Source organism: Asterias rubens, chromosome 2 (genome assembly GCF_902459465.1).
Source record: "Asterias rubens chromosome 2, eAstRub1.3, whole genome shotgun sequence".
Taxonomy (NCBI): Eukaryota; Metazoa; Echinodermata; class Asteroidea; order Forcipulatida; family Asteriidae; genus Asterias; species Asterias rubens.
In genome coordinates this window covers 11,624,678-11,652,478 of record NC_047063.1, presented here as the reverse complement: position 1 = coordinate 11,652,478, position 27,801 = coordinate 11,624,678, and the positions used below count along the sequence as shown (strand labels likewise).

General features: G+C 37.3%; 1 protein-coding gene across 2 annotated transcripts; it reads left to right on the top strand.

Annotated features, from left to right (window-relative positions):
* Positions 1-4,119: 4,119 nt before the first annotated feature.
* Positions 4,120-26,898, top strand: LOC117307313 (DCC-interacting protein 13-alpha-like). Of its 2 annotated transcripts, XM_033792029.1 has the most exons (18): positions 4,121-4,421; positions 6,188-6,286; positions 6,967-7,026; positions 8,140-8,211; positions 9,794-9,923; positions 11,452-11,567; positions 11,997-12,172; positions 14,378-14,548; positions 15,358-15,439; positions 16,276-16,382; positions 17,106-17,208; positions 19,066-19,271; positions 21,147-21,379; positions 23,285-23,486; positions 23,888-23,974; positions 24,766-24,958; positions 25,877-26,224; positions 26,442-26,477. In XM_033792029.1, exons 1-17 carry the CDS (start codon positions 4,368-4,370, stop codon positions 26,204-26,206), a joined length of 2,421 nt encoding a protein of 806 aa, XP_033647920.1. In that variant the 5' UTR covers positions 4,121-4,367; the 3' UTR covers positions 26,207-26,224; positions 26,442-26,477. The 2 variants fall into 2 exon arrangements, with proteins under 2 accessions (XP_033647921.1, XP_033647920.1); XM_033792030.1 differs by having other exon boundaries at positions 4,120-4,421; positions 23,294-23,486; positions 25,877-26,898.
* Positions 26,899-27,801: the final 903 nt, after the last annotated feature.

The following is a 27,801-nucleotide window of genomic DNA, read 5'->3' as shown; positions in this document are numbered from 1 at the left end:
ATCCCCAAGGCAACGTGCCCCTGTGACAAATTTATTGCATGTATGCGCGGATCTCTATAGGCTTGAGGCCTACCTACCCGACCTAGGGTAATGTTTTATTTATTTGTTTTTTGTGGTAAAGGGCGAGATTGCGCGTCCTATAATAGGCCTACCTAAACAGGGGCCGATTTCACAAAGTGCTTAGATCGATCTTTAAGAATTTTGGCTAAGTTTAATAAGTGTAATGTCACATCAAATCATATGGAACACACCGACAAGTCGAAAAACTAATTTTAAAATAGTGCTTTAAATCTTCCCCAGGTCTATATCACTAGATTTATACATTATATTTAAAAATTAACAGGGTCTACGGCTTTACGATATCGACAAATCACAAATTAATACTATTAATTGTTCACAGGCGTTTTTTTTTTTTGGGGGGGGGGGGGGGGCTCAGCTTATTTTTTATTTTTTTTTGTTCGTATCCGGTGGGATTGAGCGGTAGCTTTGGCCGCTTGGCTCCGCTATTTTCATTTTTTTTTGAGCGTGCTTTGCGTACTTGCTCCGGGCTTCATACGAGAGGACGGAGCCTGAAGCCGAATCCAAAGCCGTGGCCATAGTTTCGAAAAGGGCCTAAGAAGAACCAGAAGTTGAGGGCGCCCTCTGTATAAACACCATCGATCCGCCCGTGACCTCGTACCGTACGTGACTGAAAAGGAGAAAGCAGTTGTGGTTTTTCTACGATTGAATAATACGACAGGTGAGGGGGAAAATACGATTTTATTTATCTTAAAATAATTAAAGAAGTTACAGCCAACAATAATGCCTAAACGCAAGACGAGCCACGACTACTGTCGAGTCCGTTTCGGGATATTTAAACGGCGAAGGGTGTCCACTGGCAGCATTTCATCTAATCCTACCTACTCGACCTCCATGATTTCTTCACCACCAGCCGTAGAGTGTGACGGCGATGACTGTCGTTGTGTAGTCAGAGTCAGGCGACAACAGTTTAACGAACTATCTAATCAGGCTCAGCACAACTTGACCAGCATGACAAGTATTACCACCGGTGGTCATCGAATCCTGCAAGCTCCAGTTTGTTTTCAACATTTTAGTCTGGGGCCCCCCTCGCTCAAATGTATGTGGAGTGGTGATTACTGTTCCAACAGTGGGAATGTATGCCAACAACAACAGTCAAAATTGTTACCGACCATTGTGGACACATGTTGTAGCTCAATCTTAACAAACAATAACCATCCCAACTGTTCTTACACCAGCAGCAGCAATAGAACAAATAGAATGCTACAGCTACAACCAGTTCACAATTTCAGCAAACTAACGACAGATTCGGACGATCGTTTTCAAAAGGTAATGAATCTGGTTGCGCTAACTTCTTCATTAAAGTTGTCCGAAGATAACTCTGCACAGACACCGTGTCAATCTTCGGACACGTCAAATGCCACTTCACATAATAGGGAACAGATGGAATTGACTCAATCCAAGCCCTCTACTGACACATCCTGTCCATCAGTGATGTCTGACTTGGCCAGTAATTTTTGGAACGAGACTTCAGCGACCTCTAGGAACAGTTGTTTTGGTTTCACGGTAGGCTTTAAAACAAAGGGAGCGTCATATTCACCTCATTGTTCTGCATCATCCCGTATTCATCGTCCACATAATGCACAGCAGACTGAACATAAACTCCATTATTCTACTCCGAGATTGAATCGGGCCTTACCTGATGACTCGAGTGACTCGGACGAGGGATTTTGCGAGCCGGTTTCAAAGAGAGTCCTTCAGTTTAATTCATCGGACAGCAAAACCCAACCTGGTAAAGAAATGAACTTAGTTGAAACTAACCACCGGACTCTTCTAAATAGGTCAAAGTACACAAATTATCTGGTTAATACATCAAGTAGTTCCCCAACTTGTAGTCTGTTCTGGCAAATGATGAGCAACCAGTACGGAATACGAACAAAGATAAGCTACTCAATACAGGGAAGTTGTACTAGTACTACATCTTCTTGCATACCTGGAGTTGAGATTAAATCAGCCCAAACTGGTCGGTGTATAACACGTTGGAAGCAGAGACCCCTAATGGCGCAAGAGTCTCGGGAAGAGTTCTCCAGTCAACAACAACAGAGTGGTGTTCACATATTTGCTGTTGGAAAAATAGTCCAAGACCAGACGAATGTTGAAGGAACACTTTTCTCGGGTCTCCAACATGCAATCAACTGCAACAAGTCCTTCCTTGTATTTGATTGTGAGATTGGAGAAAATGCTGAATCTGGTACCTGCCAATGGTACAGATATTGTCACAACAAGTCAACATTTCTCCCGTGCCACTGCCTTCCGGTGCTGAAACAAAACTTTGCTGGTGTTTGTACAAATGAACTGCCTCAAGCAGGACGGGTAGCAATAAAGGCTTTATTTCTGAGGACATTTGGTACACCTTGATTGAAGCCAGTCATATTTGTGGAATTTTTTTTTGTGGAAACAAGTAGTGAACATCTGGGAGCAAATGATCACTGTTTTATGGTTTTATATTGTCATTGTCAGTCTCCGTTCTACCTAATGTACAAGGGCATTTAACCTTGGTATGCCTTTAGCTACCCAATGTACATGTACTTGCATTCATTTACTGTAAATAAATACATTTTGGCGGCAGATCAAAATAAAAAATTAAATTGTCCTGACACACCATACATTTTACAGTCCTAATTTGACCTGTTGTAGATCTAATGGAATTTCCCGGAGGCCACAGAAGCCACGGCCTCTGTTGCCCTGGGCTCGGCCTTGGTGCCCCTAAAAAAAGTTCCCCACAGACTTTATGATTTTCCCAATTTAAGTGCCCTCTGCAAAATAAAAATGGCCTTACACACTCTCAAAAATGTAATTCGAGGCCTGATGTATGAGAAGATTTGTCTCACTTTATCTGTCTATATGGGTGCGTATTTTAACATTGATACCAATATTAATTTTGTTTTTTTACCCATACACCGATGTGTGTGGGTAAAAAAACCAAAATTAATATTCTTTATTTCTGGTTGAAAATTTATTATCTATTATATACTGATACCAATGTTAAAATTTTGCTTCCCAAACCTTCATAAGTTGTTACATTTAACTAGCAAAACTCAAGTTAGTTTTAAAGGAACGTTGCCTTGGATCGGTCGAGTTGGTCTTTGAAAAGCATTTGAAACCGTTTGTTATAAAACGCATATGTTGTAAAAGTAGAATACAATGATCCACACAAACATGCCTCGAAATTGCACGGTTTTTCTTTTACCTCGTCGACTAACATGGTCGGCCATGGGAGTCAAAGTTTCGATTCCCATAAATGGCCAACAGTGTTAGTTCGCAAAGTAAAAGGAAAACCGTGCAATTTCGAGGCAAATTTGTGTGGATCATTGTATTCTACTTTTAAAACATCTTCTAACCATATGCATTTTATAACAAACGGTTACAAACGCTTTTTATAGACCAACTCGTCCGATCCAAGGCAACGTGTGCCTTTAATTATGTACTTTTTATTTATATGTTTGGGAAAACAATTGAAAAGTTGTGCAAAATAAATATTTATCAACAAGAGCATACTGATCCCAACCTAAAAAACTTTGTGTTTTTATTCTCCCCATGGATTTTGTGATACTTTTGTGTGATATTTATGAAACTCCTATTTTCATGATCATCACTCCAACTTGATCACTGCAATCAAATATTTTTAAGTGCTCATACAAACTTAGTGAGCTGCTAAACTAGTTAGAAACAATTATATTTATGGAACTATGTCAATAAAACTACTAGGCTACCAACACCCAGCATTACGGATTGTTTGCTGTACATCAACATTTTAGTGCTTTTCAGTAATTTGTTTATTAATTCTACTACAGAAACAAATCCACCCGGTAGGCGCGCACACACACACAACTACTCGACTAGACTTGACTCAAGTCCCAACCCCGTGACATCGCTAGAAAACTGCTCTGCATTCCCCCAAACCTAGGACCTCTCGCACGAGAACGGGACTGAATCAAGTCTACTACTCGACGAACGCACCGTCAATAATTGCCTTAAATAGCGCCCTCTTGTGGATGTACCACCGTCGTTAGCCTAAAAAAAGGCGTTTGGTCATCAGCTGTGTGCTCATAATATCAACCGCAAAAGTCAGACTTGAAATCAAGTTTAGTTTGGTGTGTTATAATTTCGAGGGTTTGTATTATGTTGACCTATATTCATGACCTTGACCTGTGCTCTGTGGCACGATTTGACTGTTCTTAATTCGATATTGCACTGTTATGGTTTATAGGAATGTGTGCATTTTGATATTGCGCTGAGTTTCCTCTGTCACTTTTGACTGCCAATCAAACGCCTGAGAGTGATCGAGTATGCCGGGTATTGACTTTCTACGACTTCAGGATGCAAGAGACGATTCGCCCCAGGTAATATAATGTGATAACGGCTAAAATAAAACCTTAACTAATATTAATAATAACGGTAATTATAAATAATTAACGTTGTAAAAATGCAACAATATATCACCAAATGGCATGGTAGTCTTCAGTTCAGGTCTTTGTTGGTTGTTGTTTAACATGTTGCATTTGGCAGTTGTCATAATAGTTCAATTTCTTTGACTGAATTTGTAACATTTAATTTATTAGAAATCCTTACACTTTACAGGAAAAGGAAGTCAAGTGGAAGTGACTTTATTTGACATTGGTGTTGCGTTTTTTGTTGTATTGTGCAGTCAACACAACTTCAAAATTAGCCCCACCAGTTCAGCAATTAGGCATAAAATGTTGTTTTATAAATATTTTCCCCTCCCAGCAACGAAAATGACATGTTTTTTAATTGTTTAAAAGCCTGTAGTAGCATATACACGATGACAAAAGAAAACAAGGCTACACACAACAAATATAGTGTGTTTTTAAACTCTCAATGGCATTTATTTCATTTTCTATGTATGTAGGCCTAATATTAATAGAGTTTAATCATTAAATTTCTTCCCTTGACAAAATAAAAATACCCAGGGTTGGCCATATTTTTAGGGTAGGTCGGGTTACGCCAACATAACAATTTTTTATTATGCCTAACTGAGATTGGCAAACTTCAAAAATAAGGAGTACAGCGCCCAAGTTGGGTCTATTCTCATTCAGTATACAACAACATGCCTGCATATTGCAACAACATCCCTTGTTGCATTTTGTTGCATTTGATTTTGATATTGTACTCGTTTTCAACTGTGTTGCATTCTGTTGTATTTGAAAGGGTCAGTACTTCTAGAAACTATGACTAATACGAGGCTGGAGGGTTAATACACCGATCCAGCAGGCTCCGCCGACGACGCACATGTGAGCAAGAACACGTGGGGCTTTCCAATGCCTTTCTGCACAACTCTGCCGTGCACGCCAAGATACGCGCACGCATGTCGGACCTTATTTGTCGGACCTTCGTTGCGTTGTGATTGGTCAATACGCAATGGGGCGGAGCTTAATGGATTGGTCTATTATGCTCTCCTTGTTATAAAAAGGCACTAGTGCCTTTTTATCTTGAGTAGTTACTCGAGATAATTGTTAGCATAAAAATTACTTGGCAACAAGCAATTAAGAGCCGTTGATGTTGATATATAAAGAATTTGTGAGAAAATGCTCCCTCATAAGAAATTCAGTTAGGCCTATAATAACTTTTATTGGGCATCTGAAAGTGTTTAAGTTTGTGCAACATTGAACAAGGGTGTTTTTTCTTTCATTATTCTCTTGCAACTTCGATGACCAATTGAGTCAAAATTTTTCACAGATTTGTTTTTTTAATGGAGGTCCATGGATACACCAAGTGAGAATAAGCCTACAGCAGAGCCCAATTTCATAGAGCTGCTAAGCACAACAATTTTCTTAGCATGAAATTTTTGCCTTGATAAAAACACAATTACCAACCAAATGTGATTTTCAGGAAGTAAGCAAACAGCAGCTGAATACCAGTAACAAGCAACATGCAACACATGCAAATTTGGTTGGTAATCCTGTTTTTTTAAGGAAGAAATAAATTTCTTGCTAAGCAAACTGTTGTGCTTAGCAGCGCTATGAAATTGGGCCCTGGTCTTTGACAATTACCAAAGGTGTCCAGTGTATTTTCCTGTTTTTTTGTTTGCTGCAAGTACGTTCATGAAACCAGGATTCGATTTGTTTTCTGTTCATATTTTTTATTTCAGGCGAGATCGATGCTTGGTCTATTTGAAGAAGACGCTGCGTTGTTTATGAACTATGTGAACGGTCTACATGTTGTGTGCAGGAAGGTGGTGGAATGTGAGGTAAATTTCAACAATTTTCTGTTAACGATAACAAATTGTGAAAATAGAATTAGCTGTTGCAAACAACTTTCTAACCGAAAAGGACCTTAACGAAATAAATGCACTTTTTTTTCTAATGGCCTGACGTGTTTCTCGATGGCTAAATGACAACACAACAAACATAAACAGGAAGCTAAGTGCAACATAAAATCACAAAATGTCTTGACAAAACTGAGCCAGAGGTAGACCAAGTAACTGTATTCCTTTTTACGAAATTTTGACATTAGCAGTAGCTTAGGTACGACTGATATAGTCAACATTTCGAAAAAAGGAATACAGTGCCCCAGTTACTTGGTCTAAACCAGAGGAAACGTGTCTCAAAATCTGAAAATAAAAAGGATCCTAAATATGGATTCATCGGGGTGTAATTAGCAATGCCCCCCTTAAAAATGATTAAACTTATTGCATCATTTTGTTGATGTTGATGATTAAAAGTAAACAGCACTTGTAAAGCGCATAGTACATGTATCTGACCAAAAAATTGAGAAAACAAAAGTTATCGTCCGAACTGTGATTCATCCTTTGGCTCTCCTTTTGAACTTTAAATTTTACCACAAAAAAAATGCTCCCTTTCATCAGAGATCTTTACAATAATGTATTTAATAAGGAACACACCTGTTTTTCACCCTTTTCTTAAACAGAATGCATTGTCACTAGCTGTTCAAGCAGTTTCCAAGAAACTCAAAGACTATGGGAATTTGGTAAGTAAGAGGATAACATAAATGAACTCATTATTGCTGATAATTTTGTAAAAAGAAGCAACTGTTGAAAATTGTGTACAAGTGGTTTGAAGCTGGGAACCATACAAACTGTGACTATGTTTTCATTTCCAGTGTCACCTTTAGCTTTATTCACAACATATGTAATCATAACTTGTCTGTTACATACTCACATATAGGGGGGCCTACTGTGTTATCATTTCATTTTTTTTATATTTCTGGGGTTACCGCGTCTCGGTGCAAGATGCTCTTTTTGAGTTTGTCAACCTCTATGGTAATACACTCAGTGCTACACACATGTTGCAACTGTTCCACCGATAGAGGGCGTTTCTGAAAGCCGCGATCCCGCCAGCAAGTGACGTTTGGTGGGGGGGGGATCTGGAAGTTTTCCAACAGTGCCTGCTATCGTTTGATAGTAATGTGCGCGGCTAGGAGAAATTGAGCAGGGATCTCAATAGTGAATAACAACATTTTGTACCAAGACTAGGGGTTACCTGGATATGGCGTTGACCATTTTTTATATAACACCCAAGCAGATCCTAGCCATTTGATTGGAGGATTGTCCGTCACGTGATAGCAAATAAAGGTACTATTGCACGCTACGTCACTCGACGTGCATTTTTCGTTCCTTTCGAAAAGTACTATTGCATGCTGAGTAAAAACATCACTGCATGCGCATGTCTAGTCTTTGGTAACGCTGCAGTGTTCCAAGGCACAAACTACATTTGGTGTCTGCGTGTCTTAAAATAGCTGTACAAAACACACGTTTTTACTGTTAAATCTAACAGGCCAACCCAAAAGAAACGGGTGTAATTTCAAAATTAAAAATTGTAGCTACACTTTGTTTGGTGTGAAAGTTGTATCCTCCAATCAAGATTACAAAGATCTACTTGGATGTTATATCAAACAAATATCAAATGTTTTTCATTCGTGCAATGGTGCAAATATTTTCATTTGTTGAAAGATGGAATGTTCTTTCAACTCATGAAAATATTCACACCATTGCACTTATAAACATTCATTGTTTGTATAATAATGCCCACAAAACCTTTCCAGTTTGTCATGATGATTGTTATTGTTGATTATAACCGATAGGGTTTTCCACTGGGTAGAGATGACAGCATCTTGGCATCAACTCTCAAGCAGTTTGCAACAACGATGGAGGAGGTAAGGTACATAGCAAGGGTCTAGATCTGTATATGAAACAGTTTCATTATAATAATAAAGTAAACAACTTATCACCTGTGTTCATATATATTCCAACCTCGAGTTTACTTTATATACTAGCTATGGCAATATCCAAGTCGTGCCTTTTTCTGTATCCGCACCCACACTCTGGAACTCTCTTCCTTTACATATCCGAGCTACAACGTCTCTGGACATTTAAAAAAAAAAAAATTTTGCTAAAAACCCACCTATTCAAAATTTCTTATGATTGACTTTCTGTCTGTTTTTAACCATTTATTTTTGCCAACACGTTTATGTAATTCAACATTTTTATTCAAAGTACCCTTATTTCTTTCCAAGCTGCGTAGTTTGTATTTTTGTTTTTGTTTTGTTACTCTCTTTGTTTGTTTTATGCGCCTCGGAATAAGTTTAGTCTTAGATAGATGGTGCTTTATAAGTTTTAATTATTATTATTATTATTATTATTATTAATTTATTTGTAAATAGTGTTTTCTATATTGTTTTTTGTTTTGTTATTGTATGAGCGGGGTCTCTACCCGACAGGCTGATGCTTCTTGATGACTTCCATCCTCACACAAAATCCTATTGTACTTATGTTTTCTTTAATTATTATAAAATAATGTAAATTATGTCACTTTTCTTTGCGTGTGGTAAAAATAAAAGAACTGAATGAAAAGCCTGGTCAAATTGGTTACGTGAAAAACCAAACCTAAATGTTGTTGGAGTTTTTACACAAAATTGGATGCTGCAAGTTTAATAGACATTTTTAGGGTTGGTAATTATCATAAATATATATTTTTTGTATGTGAAATGTTCACTTCAATTGCTTTTATTATGCATCTGTTTGGATTTAAATCACCTAACCAGTGTTGTAGCCGTGGTGGACGATGCTGGGCTGGACCGCCCAGGACTCCGGCCCAGGACTCACAATTTTGCCCAGCACTTTGAGCAAAATACATTGTGCCAGTCCCTAGCACAGATTTTTCCTCGAATAAATCAAATTGTCCACTGTGCATTGATCTGAGATGCATCTAATGATAAAGAGTATGAAATTTCACAGAGATAGAACACAGTTAAAGGCCATTCAACTTATTGCATGGCCCCATAACATGAACAGTTGAGAAACCAGGGTCCAATTTCATAGCGCTGCCAAGCACACAAATTTGCTTAGCATAAAATTTCTTCCTTGATAAAAACAGGATTACCAACCTTATTTCCATTTTTTCCATATTGCTTGTTACTTGTATTCAACTGTTGTTTGTTTATCCTCAAAACCACGTGGAAATTTGGTTGGTAATTTTGTTTTTATCGAGGCCAAAATTTCATGCTAAGCAAATTTGTGTGATTAGCAGCGCTATGAAATTGGCCCCTGGCATCATGCCTGATTGAGCTTGCACTTAAGCAATCATACTTAATGTAACATGAATAATTTTGCTGATCCGCTCGCCCTTGGTCGGGTTGGTGGACTTCAAATAATTTGAATTTGTTGCACACCACTAAAATTGGTCTAGCTTCAACCCTGCTCCTAACCCATTTTCTTGTCTTGAATTGTTCCCACTAGGTGAGTTCTGTACACACTGGTCAGGCAACTCAGCTGAACGATCTAATGGTTCAACCGCTGGCGTCGTTTAGCAACAATGAACTGAATGAAATCAATACTCTGAAAGAACTCACTCGAATTCTAGATCAAGGTTTGCTTCCAATTTATTCAATCCAACCATCTTTGTAGCTTAACATTAAACCTTCTTTAATCTTGACTTACATTGTGCACAAACCTCCCAGACAGCTTCGCTCCTCAAACAACCCGTCCTGAACATTCCACATTGCCTGCACTCATGGGGTGATCGCTGTATTTCACATGCCGGGCCATCTCTTTAGGACAGCGTCAAACTTCAACTCAGAAGAGCAGATACTTGTTCTCAATTCAAAACACATCTCAAAACTTGTTCGGAATTCATAGCCTTCAAACTTTTGGTTTTCTTGTGTGTTAGCAGAGTTCTTGTTTTTTGTGCCAGGAGTGTCATCACTGACAGACATGGGGCACTAGAAATGTTTAATATTATTATTGTTATTATCTGTTGAATTCCAACAGTATACTTGGACGCATTAACCTCTGATCTGTTGACCCTGGTAATAGGTAGATTAAACCACTTGCAGGTCAGGTTTGAGTACTATGTGGTAAAATGACTTGTTTGGTCTAAAGTTTAATGCTCAACTTGGAATGTCCACAGATCATTAAAGGAACATTACAGAATATGTTTTGCTAGCAAAACAGTTGCTAGCAGTGTAAGCACTTTATGTAGACCCACCATATACATAAACTGACAAACCTGTAGAAGTTCGAGATCAATCGGCCATCTGGGTCACAAGAGAATAGTGAAAAACCGATAACAAGTTTTGCATTGCATCGACACCAAAACAAAAATGAATAAAATGCTCACTTTGCGATAAACTCCAAACGCGAAATTAGAATATTTATTTCTCATCAAATATGAAATAAATTTCAGAAAGGAATATTTCTAGGGATGTTTTTCTACTGTCATCATCATTAGACTGTGTACGTTTTTTATGTAAATCTGTGATCTTCACTATTTTTTTCTCTTACCAATTCTGTAATGCTCCTTTAAACCAGAAAATGTTCAAGTCTATTTTGTGAATATATTATTAATAAGCCTGTCTCATGCGAGGCGCAGTTATTTGTGTGCAAAAGGTTACAAAGATTGACATCATTTTATAAAGCTGCTTTCAATTTCTCTCAAATAAGCAATTAAAGCCATTGGACCTTTTCGGTACAGAAAAAAAAAAAAAGTTCACAGATTTACAAATAATTTACAGGGTTTACAGAAGGTAATGGTGAAAGACTTCTCTTGAAATATTAGTCCATGAAATGCTTTACTTTTTGAGAAAGTGGTAAAACAATATAAATTCTCGTTAGCGAGAATTACGGATTTGTTATAAACACATGTCATGACACGGCGAAACGCGCGAAAACAGGAGTGGGTTTTCCCGTTATTTTCTCCCGACTCCGATGCCGATTGAGCCTAAATTTCTACAGGATTGTTATTTGATATATAAGTTGTGATACACGAAGTGTAGGACTTGGACAATACTGTTTACCGAAAGTGTATAATGGCTTTAATAACCATACTTATCTATTAGTGATTTATTGTCGCTGGAAACAAAGTACATAACAAAAAGTTTGTTTTCTCTGATTTTTAGAGCATGAAAATGCCACATCAAAGTACTGTCGTGTTTCCAAGAAGAAAGAAAATGAAACCAAAGCCAGAATAGAAGCAAATGAAGAATTGTTCCAGTGCAGGAAAAAGCTCTTACAGGTATGTATGTGTCAGCTGTTTACTCACTTATGGAACAATCTCCCTTTACACATCAAACAAGCCACTGCGATCTCAAGTTTCAAGACTCTTCTCAAAACATATCTATTCAAATCTTCATATACTTAATTATTCGTTTGTTTCCTCTGAGCGCTTAGAGACTTTCTTTTGGAGGTGTTAGGCGCTATAGAAATGCTGTTGTTATTATTATTACTATTAAAATGTGTCCAGCGGCCATTTTGAAAGGAGGGGGTCGAGGGGTGGAAGGTCCCTCTTTTTTCTTTTTTCAATAAGATTAAAAAGGCACCAGTTTTCTCATGTCTTTTTGTACAAAACCCTGTAAAATAGAGTGTGGCATGCATCACTTGCGTGTATGATTGGTCTATACAAAGAATTTGCCTCAGTTATTCTACACTTGTTTTCTTTCCCCAGAACTCCTTAATGTATTATAACTCCATGAACATGTTGCAATATAAGCGTACTACGGGCCTGTTAGAACCAATGCTGGGTTTCTTCCAAGCTCAGCTGTCTCTCTTCAGGATGGGCAAGGAGACTTTAAACAAGCAGACTGAAGAGTACTTGTCCGACATCACAACAAGTGTTCAGAGGTATGTTTCTTTACTATGGTATGTGTTTGATTTTATTTGATTTTAACTATTCGGACATAACTCTTTGTTGGCAGCGGCCGTCCAGGGTAAGGCGAAAATGTGAAGAAAAAAAACTGTCATCAAAGCGATTTGCCCGCCCATTAGACCCCGCCAACAAATGGCAGACAATAACATGTATAATATAAAAAATATAGAACCTAAAAGTATGAATATTACAAAACAGAGATGATAAAATATTACAGTACAGAACACTACATTAATTTAAAAAGAGTTTGAAACACCGAATTGACACAAATATTAGGGCAAGATAATGACAACCTACTCTAACCCAAACCCTGATGCAAACCCCTCCCTGTGCAGCCTTTGTTTAAATTTGGCTTTACACATTTTTTTTGGAACAATACTCTTTAGTTGTAAACAATACTCTTTAGTTATAAACAATACTATTTAGTTATAAACAATACTATTTAGTTATAAACAATACTCTTTAGTTATAAACAATACTCTTTAGTTATAAACAATACTCTTTAGTTGTAAACAATACTCTTTAGTTATAAACAATACTATTTAGTTATAAACAACACTCTTTTGTTATAAACTTTTAAAATGTCGAGGTTTGTTTGTAGTTGCTGGACACCTCTGAAAAACAGTGTTTCACTGAGAGGTCGCCCCAGGTTAAAGAGGAAATAAATAAATAATTGTTGCACCGTGTAATCTGATAGTTGGGCACTCTTCTGCATGTTGATAATGGTGTCATTTTATGTACCCACAGTACTTTGTAGTGATAATGAACAATGTATGTAAACAGCAAGGTTCACTGTGTGTGTAGACTGTTCATACCAATATTCATACTATCAACTGTATGCACCTGACATGATGTTAGTCTGCAATCAGTGTGTCTGGCTGCAGGGCTGTTTACACTAATAATAGTAATTTAATAATGATCAGTTTTTATACAGCACTTTATGCATCACCAAACTCGGCCAACTTTTTTACCCACCCTGCTGTATCTTGGGAAATTTACTTCAAGATTTATTTTATTTGTTTGCTTTTCATTTTGCTATTAAGCACTTTGAGGAATGTTTGTTCAAATTGCGCTATATAAATACTGTTTTATTATCATTATTGTTATCTTCTTTGTTATTCAGGTACCTTGAGCTTCCCTTTGGGTGAATGTGCGCATTATAAATTGTGTTATTCCTATATAGGCCTACTTTAGTATATTTTGTACATTTTCACACATTTGCTGTCCATGCAATAGCTGACATTCAACATTTTATCCCTGTCTGATTTGTTCTTCTTTCGGTGGCATAGAGAATGTAAAGCACTGTATGGAATCTACTGTTAAAGTTACTTTTCTCATCTCTCCCTTAATTGCAAAAATTATGTACACAACCTATTGTCACTTTTTTTTCAGTTGTAAACCCTTTTGAGCATTCGATATTGTTCTGGGTTATCGTGAACCTCCTTTGACCTTTACTTCCAGTAAGCTTGGGCGATATCGATTTATTTTATTCACGATATATCGCCGACAATATATAGTGATATTCGATATAATCGCGATTAATCAAATTTGACATCATCAGTCTTCAAACTCCCAGTGAAAGTTGTAGAAGAGACAGTCATAGCATAAGAGAGGTGTTCTAATGACCTATTCTTCTGGTTTTACTCCAAACCTATGGGGTGCAAGATGTCTCAGCTAGGAAATACATCGCGATATTGCGATACTTAATCGATATCGCGATACATCGCAATATATCGATATTTCGATTAAAACCAAAACGATCCGATGTCAAATCGTTTCCAAATTAGTATCGCGATATTCTTTAATATCGTGATATCGCCCAAGCTTAACTTCCAGTCTAAACTTGGAGGTCAGCAATTGAAACAATTGTATCTCCTGTTCACATGTCATTAAGTTGTAACGTTTGTGTTGTCTTGTAACTTTTAACACTAGCAAAATTTTATTAACAAAATAGTATCCTAATTTGACTTTTTTAGGTCAACAGAACGGAACATCTCTGTGATTGTTAGCTACAATCACACTATATCTAGTTTGTAATTGTGTCTTTCACTAATTGTATCTTTTATTGTTCTCTTTATGCGCTTAGAAGCTTGTGCTTTATGCGCTTTACAAATGTATAAATTATTATTATTATTAATCTTTTTACAAAAATTGTGTTTTTGTACTTTGGTCCTTTGAAGTGTCCATTCAGAGATGGGTAAGCTAGCCCAGGAGTCCAGTGACAAGATGCAAGAGATTCAAGAAAATTCTGTCTATTATTTCATGCCAGAACCCACACCTGATATGCAGATGCAGCCCCGTCTTGTAAAAACCAACCTCAGTCAGATAGCAGGGTATCTGATGATTAGAAGGTAATGATAAAATATTATCAAAGTCTTATATAGCACGTAAAGGCGCTTAGTACATGTGTATACATATTTACAGAAAGATTTGTTATTGAAGTTATGAATTCTGAGACCCAATTATGAAGCACCTTGTAAGGGTTTACAAGGTGATATGGCGCATTCAGCAGCCACAGCTAGGAGCACCGGAGCAAACTGGGTTCTTTTACGTGCAGTACACAACATACGTGACCAACGGCTGTACTTCCCATCCGAAGGACAAAGCAATGGTTAAGTGCCTTGATTAAGAACACAAGTGTCGTAGCTCGTTGGATGTAAATTTCTTTGTTACGGCTTGTTAATTTTTGTTTGTTTTTTTACCTTTCTCATGTTTATTTATGCTTTTTCTTCAACGCTATGTGGAACGTTCCGTGACTGGCTTGGTGTAATTCTACTGTGAGGTGGACTTATATTCAGCGATGTTTGCATAGCGTTTTACAGCACGGTCGCAGTAGGTTTACAGCGCAGATGTTCCCATTGGACTTTACCGTGGCTGCACGGAAGTCTTCTACGACCTCTTTCAGCCTGTTAGTTTAACATCGCTGTCACAGTAAGTTGACAGGGAGGTTCGTTTATAGTGCGTCCCCATTGGAGTTATAATTTTGTAATTCCACAGAAAAGTTGCGGTACTTTAACAAACAAAAAGTCCAATCGGAACGCAGTTTAGTGCTGTGTGACTTTGAGCCCTGAGGTCTCCAGCAGATAGAGACAGTTCAGTCATTGATGTTCAACATTTCTGCAAACAACAATAAATTTGATTTTTGGTTTTTATCCCACAGCAAATCTGGTCTAAGTCATCGGTGGGAGCGTCAATATTTCTTTACTCAAGGAGGAAACTTAATGAGCCATGCCAAGGGACAGGTGAGCAAACAAACATAAATGTTTTCTTAGATAATGTATTTTTTGAATTTCTCAGACGAAACCCTAGACGTTACAGTACCTACCAAATGAGATTATCTCATAATATCTTGAAATAATGGAATGTTTTTACCCTTCAATGTTATCTTAGATATTTTATTTTGTATTTCTCTATCACATTGTTCTGGATTTCTTCTTAGCTTAGGCTTACCTTTAAGTTTGGTTATTGTATATGTTTTTTTTTCACAGAGCTCGGGAAAGTACAGAGTATACAGTGCTAACACACATCGGTGTATGTGGAAAACCAAAATTAATATTCTTTATCCTCGATGCAAATTTGAATCTATTATACTGTACATTTATGTTATTGTTTGTATATAGCGCCATGGGCACTTTAATGGACTTGTGCGCTTTATAACTTGTCATTGTTATTTCTTACTATTATGATTATCTTAAAACTTAAGTTTGTCAATGATGGTGTGTCGTGGTCGAGCAGATAAGAGCACCGAACTCAAGCTCTGGTGTTTATGTTCGAATCCCGGTTGTGACACCTGTGTACCTGAGCAAGACACTTCCCTATAATTGCTTCTCTCCACCTAGGGGTAAATGGGTACCTGTGAGGGCAGAGATGGTTCTTGTGATTGATTTAGCTTCGTGCGCAACATATTTGTTGCACAGGCTGTATACTCCCCAGGGAGCTGAGATGGTTTAAGGAATGAAAAGGCCCAGTGATCAGGGGTAATAATGTGGGAAGTGCTTTGAGACTCGGTGTAAAGCGCTATATAAAAACCAAATATTTTTAATTATTATTGATGATAGATTGTTACTTTTGATTACAGATTGCTGGAAGCTTAGTGATTGACTTGGACAGATGTACTGTCAACGCAGCTGATATTGATGATCGCAGATTCGTCTTTCAAGTCACAAGACCTGAGGACACTAAGAAGTAATACCTAGTTTGGTATTTTGAAATGTTTTGGCAGTGTAGATTTTTACATTCCCTAAGAAACCAAAACCTCCCTTCCCGAAAAAAAAGAAGATTTAGGCGGTTGAGTTTTGACCGCTTTCATGTTGAAGAATAAAATTGATTTCTTGTGATGTTTTGACTTACATGGCAAATACTTTTGGAGTTGTTTAGACACATATCAAGAGGTTTGCGGTAACACCATGTGGTGGATATATCTCTTTTTAAGTAGTGTTGGTTCTGAAAAGAACCGGTGTTTAACGACTCAAGGTTTCGATCAGTATGCTCTGATCGTCTTAATAACCAACACTACAAAAAAACAGATATCCCCATCATGTTACCGCAAAAAAACCTCTCTTATGCCTGTTTATTAAGCCTGGGCAACTAGTCTGATGAGTGTCGTAGTAGCGACTATTGACTGCTTACAAATGTAGTCCAGTCGCGACTACTGTTTTTCAACTACCCGTGCCACCACGATTACTACAAAAAATAGTCGCGACTACAGTGAACCAATTGTGTCGCTCACAACTATTCAGGACAACATAATTTACTAACAAAACACAATCAGACATCAGTGAAACAATCCTTCAATCATTTTACTAAGGTGTGACAAGTCGAGTAGTGATTTTCACTAGTCGCCCAGGCTTCTGTTTATATTGATATTGTTTTGTAAACCCCTGTGTTTGAATGTTGTATGAAATATAGGGTGGTGACTGTACAATGTATGAGTGGATCCGACAGGGAAGAGTGGGTTACAACAATTCGTAACATTTCCAGTGGATTCTACGTGTCCGAGAGACCACCTGAGGTTAGTTATTGTGAGATCTCCTTGTATATAACTTCTATTTTCTCTTTTTTTATTTCAATTTTTAGTTTCTATATCCGTGCCAATTGCCATTAAAGGCACTGGGCACTATTGGTAATTACTCCAAATAATTGTTAGCATAAAAACTGACTTGGTAACGAGGTCTCGAATTCAAGGCATCTGAAAGCACACAATCTGTGTGTCAAGGGTGTTTTTTCTTCCATGATTGTCTCACAACTTCGGAAACCAATTAAGTCCAAATTTACACAGGTTTGTTATTTTAAGCATATGTTGGGATACACCAAGTGAGAATACTGGTCTTTGACAATTACCAAAAGTGTCCAAATGCCTTTAAGTATTTTTACACAATTCTTAGTCGCTATTTTGTTGTTTTGTATGTATTTTTCTTGTTGCTATATTGAGAGATTTCATTGTACAATTTTCACTTTATTACGATCGCTAGTAAATAAATTCCATGCCCATTGTGCTTTTAGACTTTTATACCAGTCGCTTTTCCATTACTTTGTAGGCATCTTCCTGTTGCTTTTTAATTTTTTAATTTGTTTATGTAAGTCGCCAGACACACAAGGCCTGAAGGCCATTTCAAGGTGTGGGCTACAATTATTTTTTTTCCAGAGGTTGTTGCCACGATCCTAGGGCTGAAACAGGGTTACCCCTTTTACAGTCCATACGGATGTAGGCTTGGGTATCATCAGTCCGAAGCCTGGCCGGTAGAGCAGAAAGCACTACCTCCCCAATTTTATGTAGCAAGTGTCACGACCTTGATTCGAACCCACACCCTGCTTATCAAACACCAGAGCTTGAATCCGGTGCTCTTAACCGCTCGGCCATGACACGCTATTGCTATCTGCCCTGCCTGTTTTTATTCTTCAATGTTTTAAAATGTGTACAGTAAAATCTTTTGCATTGTATTTTTTTAGCAATTTGTACTCTGTATTCAAGTGTGTTTAATCCAACCATTTTTATATTAAGTTAAAATAATTTCACATTGAGCAAAAGATTTCCAACGCGTACATCTTCATGATCTCTGAAAGTGAACAGAAATTCAGATGTTCACTGTGGTTTAAAGGATTTGGGTACCTTTTCAAAATGTCCGTAGATTTACATTAAACCAACAGGTTTGAAGATAATGATAGTGGAAAGCTTCCCTTCAAATATTACTTACTGAGGTGCTGTAGTTTTTGAGAAATGAGTAAAACAATGTCATGAAAATACGTTTGTAAATGGTTAAACAAAAATTATTTTCATGACATTGTTTTACTCATTTCCCCAAAACTACAGCACCTCAGCACGTAATATTTTCAGGGAAGCTTTCTACTATCATTATCTTCAAACTGTGTAAGTTTAGTGTAAATCTGTGGACATTGTGCGTTTTGTCCTACAAAAGTTACATAGACCCTTTAAGTTGCTTTGGTTTTATTACCCCTGCCCTGAAGGTCTCTTTTAGCACTTATTTTCCATTCTTAAATTTTTCTTACTTACCTTTGCATTTGAAAATATTGCGCGTTTCTATATTTGATGTCTTTTTTCTTTTGTAATTTTTTTGCTGATTTTAAACTGATTTTTATACCTTGTAAATTCTGATAATGACTTTGTGTTTAAATGGATTTTAAAAGGTTACTCTTCAAGCGCATTGGAGCATTTTTTTTCTTGATGGATTTATCTTGATATAAATTTCTGCTATTATTATTATGTTAGATATGGGTTTGTTTGTGTACATAAGTGAACCTTTTCAGTCAATAATTGTTCAAAAGTATCACTATCAACCATATCTCTGATAATATCTACGATAATGTAAAATGATGATACTAATCATTTCATTCTGTTTAACTTTTGTAGAATGGTAAACCTCAGCCTCAAGGAAGTGATGAGGTTCGATCCAGAACCCTAAGTGCCCCACCCACTGCAGGTTCAATGACCATTCCATCAAGCCAGGGGCGAGGAGACAGCCCCAGCCACTCATACACTGGAGGGACACGCCCTAAACATCCAGTGTCTTTGTCTAATGTACCCCAGAAACAACGAGCAGAGAGCATCAAGTCAAGGTAGACTATAGACCTTATGCACATGACGTCATTTCAGTAGGGCGCCCTCACCTAGAGATCAAAAAAGGGGTTTTTCATTGGCCAATACTGTGTGCCGCGCGTACAAATCCGTCTGGATTGTTTCGTCTCCAGTTTTTCCTCTAAGATGGCAGCTGGATGACGTCAATGCATAAGGTCTGCTATGGCCCTTTTCAAAACTACGGCTATGGATTTGGCTTCAGGCTCCGTCCTCTTGTCTGAAGCCCTGAGTGCGTACCCAAAGCACAAGTCAAAACAACCGCGGGGCCAAGCTAGCCTGAGCTGAGTCTGGAACCTAAGCGGTGGTTTCGAAAAGGGCCTCAAGGAAGGATTCTTGTTATGGAAGATTGTAGTCTTGGTGCAAGAGGTTGTCATTCACTATCATTAAACTTTTGCGATCCCCCGCTCCACTTCTCCTTGTCGCGCACAGTAAAATAACACCCCTTACAAATATTCTGCTTTTCATTGGTTTAGAGCGCGTCACATGATATGTCTTAGTTTAACTAGACGGCGGCCATGTGATAGTGCATCGTTTGCGTACGAAGATGATAAATAGTCTGTTGGGGGTGTAATAAAACAAATATTGTGGGCTGCGCCTCGGGAAAATAGAACGCTCCGGGGATCACCTTGGGAGTCGTAGTTTTAACCATAGCACTCGAAGCAGTCAATATTTGTATACTATCAAATGATAGCGGGTGCTGTTGGAAAACTTCCAGATCACCCCACCACACCACTATCAAAACATTTGGGCGAGATCGCGGCCTACAGAAATGCCCTATCGGTTGAATGGTCATGATGTGTGTAGCGTTGAGTGTATGGGGCCTATGGTATTTACCATAGAGGTTTTACCAACTCAACAAGAATGTCTTGCCCCTAGAGAAGGTGCATTTATTGAATCTGTTTATTGAGGTTTGTCCAACATGCCTCTTCCCTCTTTTGTAGAGAACAAAAGTTTACAGGTAAAGTTCTGTCTGAATTCCTTTGCCTGGTTATTTTCCCTGGTTTTTGAAAAGGCGAAATAATTTTGAATATTCATTTATTTAATAGGTGCAGCTGGAACGGTGAGCTGTGGTACCTCACTCGACTGTTGTTATTGCCTCTTTACTATTAATATTGTATAGTGTACTTTTTTCAGTATCTGCCATTTTATCTTTCTATGGTTCACTTTTTAACTTTCTATTTAGGCCTACTCTTTCTTTATTGTACCGTTTAAAGGCAGTGGACACTATTGGTAATTGTCAAAGACTAGCCTTCACAGTTGGTGTATCTCAACATATGCATAAAATAACAAACCTGTGAAAATTTGAGCTCAATCGGTCATCGAAGTTGTGAGATAATAATGAAAGAAAAAACACCCTCGTCACACGAAGTTGTGTGCAATTAGATGGTTGATTTCGAGACCTCAAGTTCTAAATCTGAGGTCTCGAAATCAAATTTGTGGAAAATTACTTTTTTTTTTAGAAAACTATGGTGCCGTTTCTCACAATGTTTTATACCATCAGCCTCTCCCCATTACTCATCACCAAGAAAGGTTTTATGCTAATAATTATTTTGAGTAATTACCAATAGTGTCCACTGCCTCTAACCCCTTTTGACGTTTTTATATTGTTGTGTTTTTATGTGTACTATAAAAAGGCCAAATGATGTAGGGACATTAAAGTTGTATTGTATTGTATTGTGTTGTATTAATCTCCTTTAACAGCAAGGTTCCATCAAAATTTGGTTTTGTCAACTTAGTGTGTTTCCTTGTTTTGAATCAAATGTAAAGGTTTCATTGTATTGTAAGCCTTATTGTATTTGCATTTGTATTGTATGGTATGTGGATTAAGACGGTTGATTGTTTTTTGTCTGTTTCAGAGAGCGTTTCCACTCTAGCGACACCAGTCAATCCAGCAGTCAGGACATACCACCTACTCCACCACCGTCACCATTTGATTCTCTACTATCCAGTACACCGATACAATTTGATATGATCTCACCCAGCGAGGAGCAACTCCCTCCAGTCAGATATGCCCCGCTCCCAAAAGATGTCCACCAAAGGAGATTGAATCCCTTTGGCGATTCTTCGAGTGACTCCACACCAGTACAAGGTAAAGAACTCTGAGAGTCTTCTAGCGATATTAAAGGAACACGTTGCCCTGGATCGGTCGAGTTGGTCTTTGAAAAGCGTTGTGTAACTGTTTGTTATAAAATGCATATGGTTAGAAAGATGTTGTAAAAGTAGAATACAATGATCTACACAAATATGCCTCGAAATTGCGTGGTTTTCTTTTTACCTCGTCCAATAACACAGTCGGCCATTTATGGGGGTCAAACTTTGACTCCCATAAATGGCCGACCGTGATAGTTCGCGACGTTCCGTAAAAAGAAAACCGTGCAATTTTGGGTGATACTTGTGTGGATCATTATATTCAAAATTTTGACTCCCATAAATGGCCGCCGTGATAGTTCGCGACATTCCGTAAAAAGAAAACCGTGCAATTTTGAGTGATACTTGTGTTGATCATTATATTCTACCTTTTAAAACATCTTTCTAACCATATGCATTTCATAACAAACGGTTTCAAATGCTTTTTGTAGACTAACTCGTCCGATCCAAGGCAACGTGTTCTTTAAATAATTGTTGTTATCAATTTTTGTTGGTTTGTTTGTTTGCACTCTTCCTAGTCTATGCCAGAGTGAACAAACCCTGTTTATTACTCTTATTATTATCTTGTAAAACGCGCTTAATAAGTCTTGTTTATTATTATTGTTATTATTATTACTCACCTGTGCAAGATGTATTTTTCTAGTTCATACTTTTGTTGCTTTCCATTATTTATTATTGTATGTTTTCCCTAATTGTAATTTTGCTTTCTTTTCACTGGATATGTACTTGTGTTGTTTTGTTTACATTGTCTCTGTGCCTTGAACATCTCTTAAGATTTGTATGGTGCTTTACAAATGCCTATTATTATTATTGTTATTGTTATTAAAAGCTGTATGTTTTATTGTACTATTAAAGACAGTGGACACTATTGGTAATTTTCAAAGACCAGTCTTCTCACTTGATGTATATCAACATATACATAAAATAACAAACCTGTGAAAATTTGAACTCGATTGGTCGTCGGAGTTGCGAGATAACTTTGAAAGAAAAAATTACCCTTGTCACACGAAATTGTGTGCTTTTAGATGCTTGGTTTTGAGACCTCAAATTCTAAACTTGAGGTCTCGAAATCAAATTCATGGAAAATTTCTTCTTTCTCGAAAACTAAGTCACTTCAGAGGGAGCTGTTTCTCACAATGTTTTTATACTATCAACCTCTCCCCATTATTCGTAATTAAGAAAGGTTTTATGATAATAATTATTTTGAGTAATTACCAATAGTGTCCACTGCCTTTAAACTGTAGCACACATGCTGTTGTGGTACTTGAAGTCTATGTGAAAAATGTAATGATGTAATACATGTAATTGGTAGTTACTCTAAAAAATTTTTGGGAAAAAAAACTTTCTTTGTAACAAGCAATGGAGAACTTTTGACAGTATAAAACATTGTGAGAAACGGCTCCCTCTGAAGTAACATAGTTTTTGAGAAGAAGTAATTTTCCATGAGTTTTTTTTTCGAGACCTCTGAATTAGATTTTGAGGTCCTGAAATCAAGCATCTGAAAGCACACAACTTCTTGTGACAAGGGTGTTTTTTTCTTCCGTTATTATCTCGCAACTTGACCAATTGAGTTCAAATTTTCACAGGTTTTTTTTTTATGCATATGTTGAGACGCACCAAGTGAGAAGACTGGTCTTTGACAATTATTAATAGTGTCCATTGTCTTTAACAGTATTAAAAGCACAGTTTGCTTTTTCATTGCTAGAAACGTATAAATATATATTTGGTTTGCAGTATCACCATGTGTGTATCTACTTGCCAGGTTGAATTTGTTCTTTAGATACCTCACCATGCAATGCCTCAAATCATATATAGAAATGTATTTGAATAATAAAAATAATGTTAGTTTCTTCAGTTTCGGGAGTCACCGATACTGTGGGTTTCGTTCAGATGTACGTTCTGAGATTCCTGGGGTCGATGGAGGTCGGCAGGGACAAAGGGCTGGATGTTGTCATGGATACAATACGCAAGATCATGGCTGCCAGAGCGATTCATAATGTCTTCAAGATGACAGAATTGAATATCGTGGTGACCAGTAATTATATCAGGTGAGATGGAAGATTTCCTCTGTCCTGAAATTATGCAGAAATATTTTGAGATATACGCGCGGCACTACATTCTTCCGAGCACCAGTAATTTGAATTTACTTTTGTTGTTTCCGAACCACATAAGTTTTTCCAGTTGTTTCCCCTTATTGTTATTGTTTGTATTTTAGCGCCATGAGCACTTTTATGGATTTGTGCGCTTTATATGTTTTCATTATTATTATTATTATTATTATTATTATTATTATTATTATTATTATTATTATCAGTTGATTTATATATGTTTAACTGTCCTGTTCTGGCCATTTTTAGCCATGTTACATTGTAAATTTTCCATTTTTATATTTTTTAAGATTGGACAGTGAAGACTTGAATTTGACCATTTGATTAATTTCTTTGTCTAGATTACTGGACTCTGCTAAGCAGGTTATCAAGGCTCATCATGATATTCAAGATGTGTCATTTTGGGCTGCGCATCAAGAGAATAAAAGGTACGCTTTCGTAGCATTTTAAGTATTAACTTTGTCTTTCAAAGTTTAGTTTTGTACTTTTACTTGTGTTATTTGTATCATTTCATTTTCTCGTTTTTTCCCTTTTTTATTGGTTATATTAAAAACAAAATTAATTTCATTTCATTTCAAAATGCTGTATTTATATGACTGTTTCGTTGTCTACATGTACATAGATTTTGATGTTTTTATCTCCTGTATTTATTTTGACCTTTTGGTTACAATGTGATGATGTTAATAAAATATACAAATAACTCATACCATACAGGTACATGTACATGTAGTAATTTGCCAAAAAGCATAGTTATTATTCTCAAAAGGAATAAAATAGATTTATTAAATTCTAGCTAATCAATTAAAATTTTCAGGTTGTCTTTAAGTATATTTAATTGTATTTAAGGGCCCTATTTTTGGATGAAAAAGGGTAACATACAGTTCTGCCAATTGGTATGATTGTTTTGTTTATCATCCAGAATGTTTTTCTAATTGTCTTGCCTTTTCATTTGATCACCCCTGTTATTCCTTTCTCCCCTTTAAAAAAAAGTGTATTTTCAGTCTAGTGCCTCTTTAAAGTCGATTTCATTAATTGCTTTGTATTATTAAGAAAAATTATTGTAATTTTCTGATGAATTTTTAATTGATTTCATGTTAATTTTAGACACAGTTTAATCTTTTGATTGTGATTTTTTATTTGTATTTTCAAAATATGAATACACCATTTTTCTACCTATAAAAGCTTGGGAGTTACCAAGTTGTTTGTTCTTTTTTTTCAGATTGTTTGCATTTATCTCCTCGACTAAGACAATGGGTACACGACTGCAAGCTCAGTTCATGTGTCATGTCTTTGAATCGGACGTCATGGCTGATGAGATATGCCAAGCTCTAAGAATCGCTGCTGATATTGCATTCCAGTCTATGCTGCAGCAACGCACCACAGCTATGGCAGCGTCACAGAGACAAGAGAAGGTGGGTGGTTCTAGAAAAGTGTAGAAAATCCTGCTTCAAATTTACTGTTAATTCATGACAATGGTTTGCTTTTCTTGTAGTATTTATTCACCATTGCTGACCTGATAAGTTATATGCAGTGTTGGTCCTTTTTATGTATTTGTGTGTTATGTTATGGTATCTTCTTCTGTATAGACGATGTGACCTCTGACGTCACACGAAAACCATAACATGATTCGCGCGCATACCGCCGGGCAAAACCTTTGTGTTTTGGCAGCCAGCTAGAAAGTGTACGCAATCTTACTTTGACTACGCAACTCAGTGCCCGGCGAAACATGACGTATGTAGTGTTTTGTCAACAGAGGGCGGTTTGAATGTAAACATAGGTCACATCGTTTATATAACATGTAGGTTAAAAACAGCTTTCTTATTGAGCCCCCATGTATCGTGCTATGTAATTTGCCAACTCAATTACTTTGTTCTTTTACGGCTCTTGGTGTGTACTCAATGAGCAGGCCTGTTTAGAGGCTTGCATAAAAAGCTCTGCTTCTCAAGGGGCTCCCCTGTTGTATTCAAATTGTAGTAATATTTCATTGACTGATATTGATACTGTGGACAAATAAATAAACTTGAACTTTAAAACTTGAAAAAAAAAACCCACATTTTTTGTCTGCAGCTAGTTTAAAGTTCGGTCAAAGATGAGAGTGTAATGCAGCAGCTTATTCTGTAACAAAATATGACAAGATTATAAGAAATGTTACTTTGAAATGAAAATTATCAACAGCTGTACATGTAACAGAGACCATTGTCAATCACCATTATGGTGTTTTATGCAACCTTGATTGGCTAGCCCCAAACTTTCTATCTTTGCACATTTGGGCCCAGGAAGGTAATATTGACCTCGTTTCATTGATTTGTTTTCACTTTTTTTTCATGCAGACACCCCTCAGTGACTCGCCAAATTTAGTTCTTGCCCCAACAAACAACCAACCAGCACTGCACCACAATCAGCCACAGACCACACCGCAGCTGCACAACCAACCACCACAGCACACCACGCCAACTGGTGGATTCATACCCATCCACACAATACCTACCAATGACCAAGTAGGATCAGCATACAACACCAACAAAAATAACTCTGTATCTCCTCCATGCGGCGCCCTCAGCCCTGATAACGTTAGTGGGTTAGAGGGACTTCATTTAGGACAACGAATGGAAGAAAAGAGCAACGAGAAACCATTGATTTTGGATGAATCCGAGGCTTAAAGGAACACTACAGAATTGGTAAGAAAAAACTTGTCTACGATCACAGACTTGCATAAAACTTACATGGTCTAATGATGATGATAGTAGAAAACATCTGTTGAAATACTGTCTGAAGTGTCATATTTGATGAGAAATAAATAAATTCATTTTTAAGTTTGGAGTTTATCGCTCAGTGAACGTTTTTGTCATGCAGCAAAATGTGTAATCCGTTTTTCACCATTTTCTTTTGACCCAGATGGCTGATCGATCTCAAACTTCTTCAGGTTTGTCAGTTTATGTACATGGTGGATTACATAAAGTGCTTACACTGCCAGCAACTGTTTTGTTAGCAAAGGCTGGACTGCCATTGTCAGGGGCAATTTTTTTTTCCCATCCTAGATGAAACACTATATTTCTTTGGTGGATGAACTTTGGTAGTAACTGGCTGGTTTTGTTTGACCTTGGTAGTTGCACAACATGCCAGGCATGATATTATGCCTCTAAAGTCTGATTCCTGATATTTTTGCCCTTGAAAAATCAGAAAAATTGTGAATTGTCCAAAGTTTCCAACATGTTTCAGGTTGTATAGTGATAACTACTTTTAAGGACCCCGGACCCCCCCTCCTCCGCTTTGGAGGTCTCATGGCCGTGTTTCTGATCAGCAGAGCGTGGGTTCGAATCCCCAGCCATGACACTGTGTCCTTAAAGCAAGACACTTAACTATTGCTTCGTCCTTCGGATTGGACGTAAAGCCGTTGGTCCCATGTGTTGTGTAACGCATGTAAAAGAACCCAGTGCACTGATCGAAAAGTAGAGAAGGGGTTCGCCCCCGGTGTTCCAGGTTGTGGCTGCTGTATGCGCCGTACCACCTTGTAAACCCTCATCGGGTACTAAATAATTGGGTCTCAGAATTCATCACTGCAATATTACCTATCTTTCTGAAAGTTTGTATATACTCAGCGCCTTGAGTACCTTGTTTGGTAGATACGTGCGCTATATAAGACTTTGATATTATTATTATTATTATTATTATTATTATAACATTTGCCCGAAAATTAGGTTAAAGCCCACATCATGGGTATATGATTAGCTTAGCCGTTGTACTTGATAAAATGTTCCTACTCTATTCCCCCAAGGACCAAATATCATGCCTGGTATGCACTGCCAATATTATTATGCAACACAACACAAACTTCAGTAATTCTTTCTCACTTCTTTTGTGATAAATCTGAAAGCACTGCTGTGAACGAACAAAACTTTCCTACTTGGTAATGTTTTAAATATCATTGATAATTTTACAGCGAACTGTAAATAGATAAAACTCTTTTCATCTGAAATACACAATGATGCAATTGCATAGTTTACTTGTGTGCACTTGTTTATTATGTTAAGGAGAATGGACGAGAAAGTTCTGGATAGAATGTACGGGCCAAAGGCAAGTACATCTTAGTAGTGAATCTACACTTCAGAGTCGATTCTCTGACTTCAACTATTTTCCAAAAACGTTCAACGCAGTTTGTCACATTTCTTTTTTGCACAATTTATAAGCATATTTTTTAGTGTTTGCAACATTATCGAGTACCATGTTTTGATCAGTTTACAGTTATGTTTTTACT

Coding starts and splice junctions, on each gene's coding strand:
- LOC117307313 (XM_033792029.1), top strand. CDS start 4,368: ATGCCGGGTATTGACTTTCTACGACTTCAGGATGCAAGAGACGATTCG. Junction 21,380..23,284: donor TGACTCCACACCAGTACAAG/GTAAAGAACTCT, acceptor AAATAATGTTAG/TTTCTTCAGTTTCGGGAGTC. Junction 24,959..25,876: donor CGTCACAGAGACAAGAGAAG/GTGGGTGGTTCT, acceptor TTTTTCATGCAG/ACACCCCTCAGTGACTCGCC.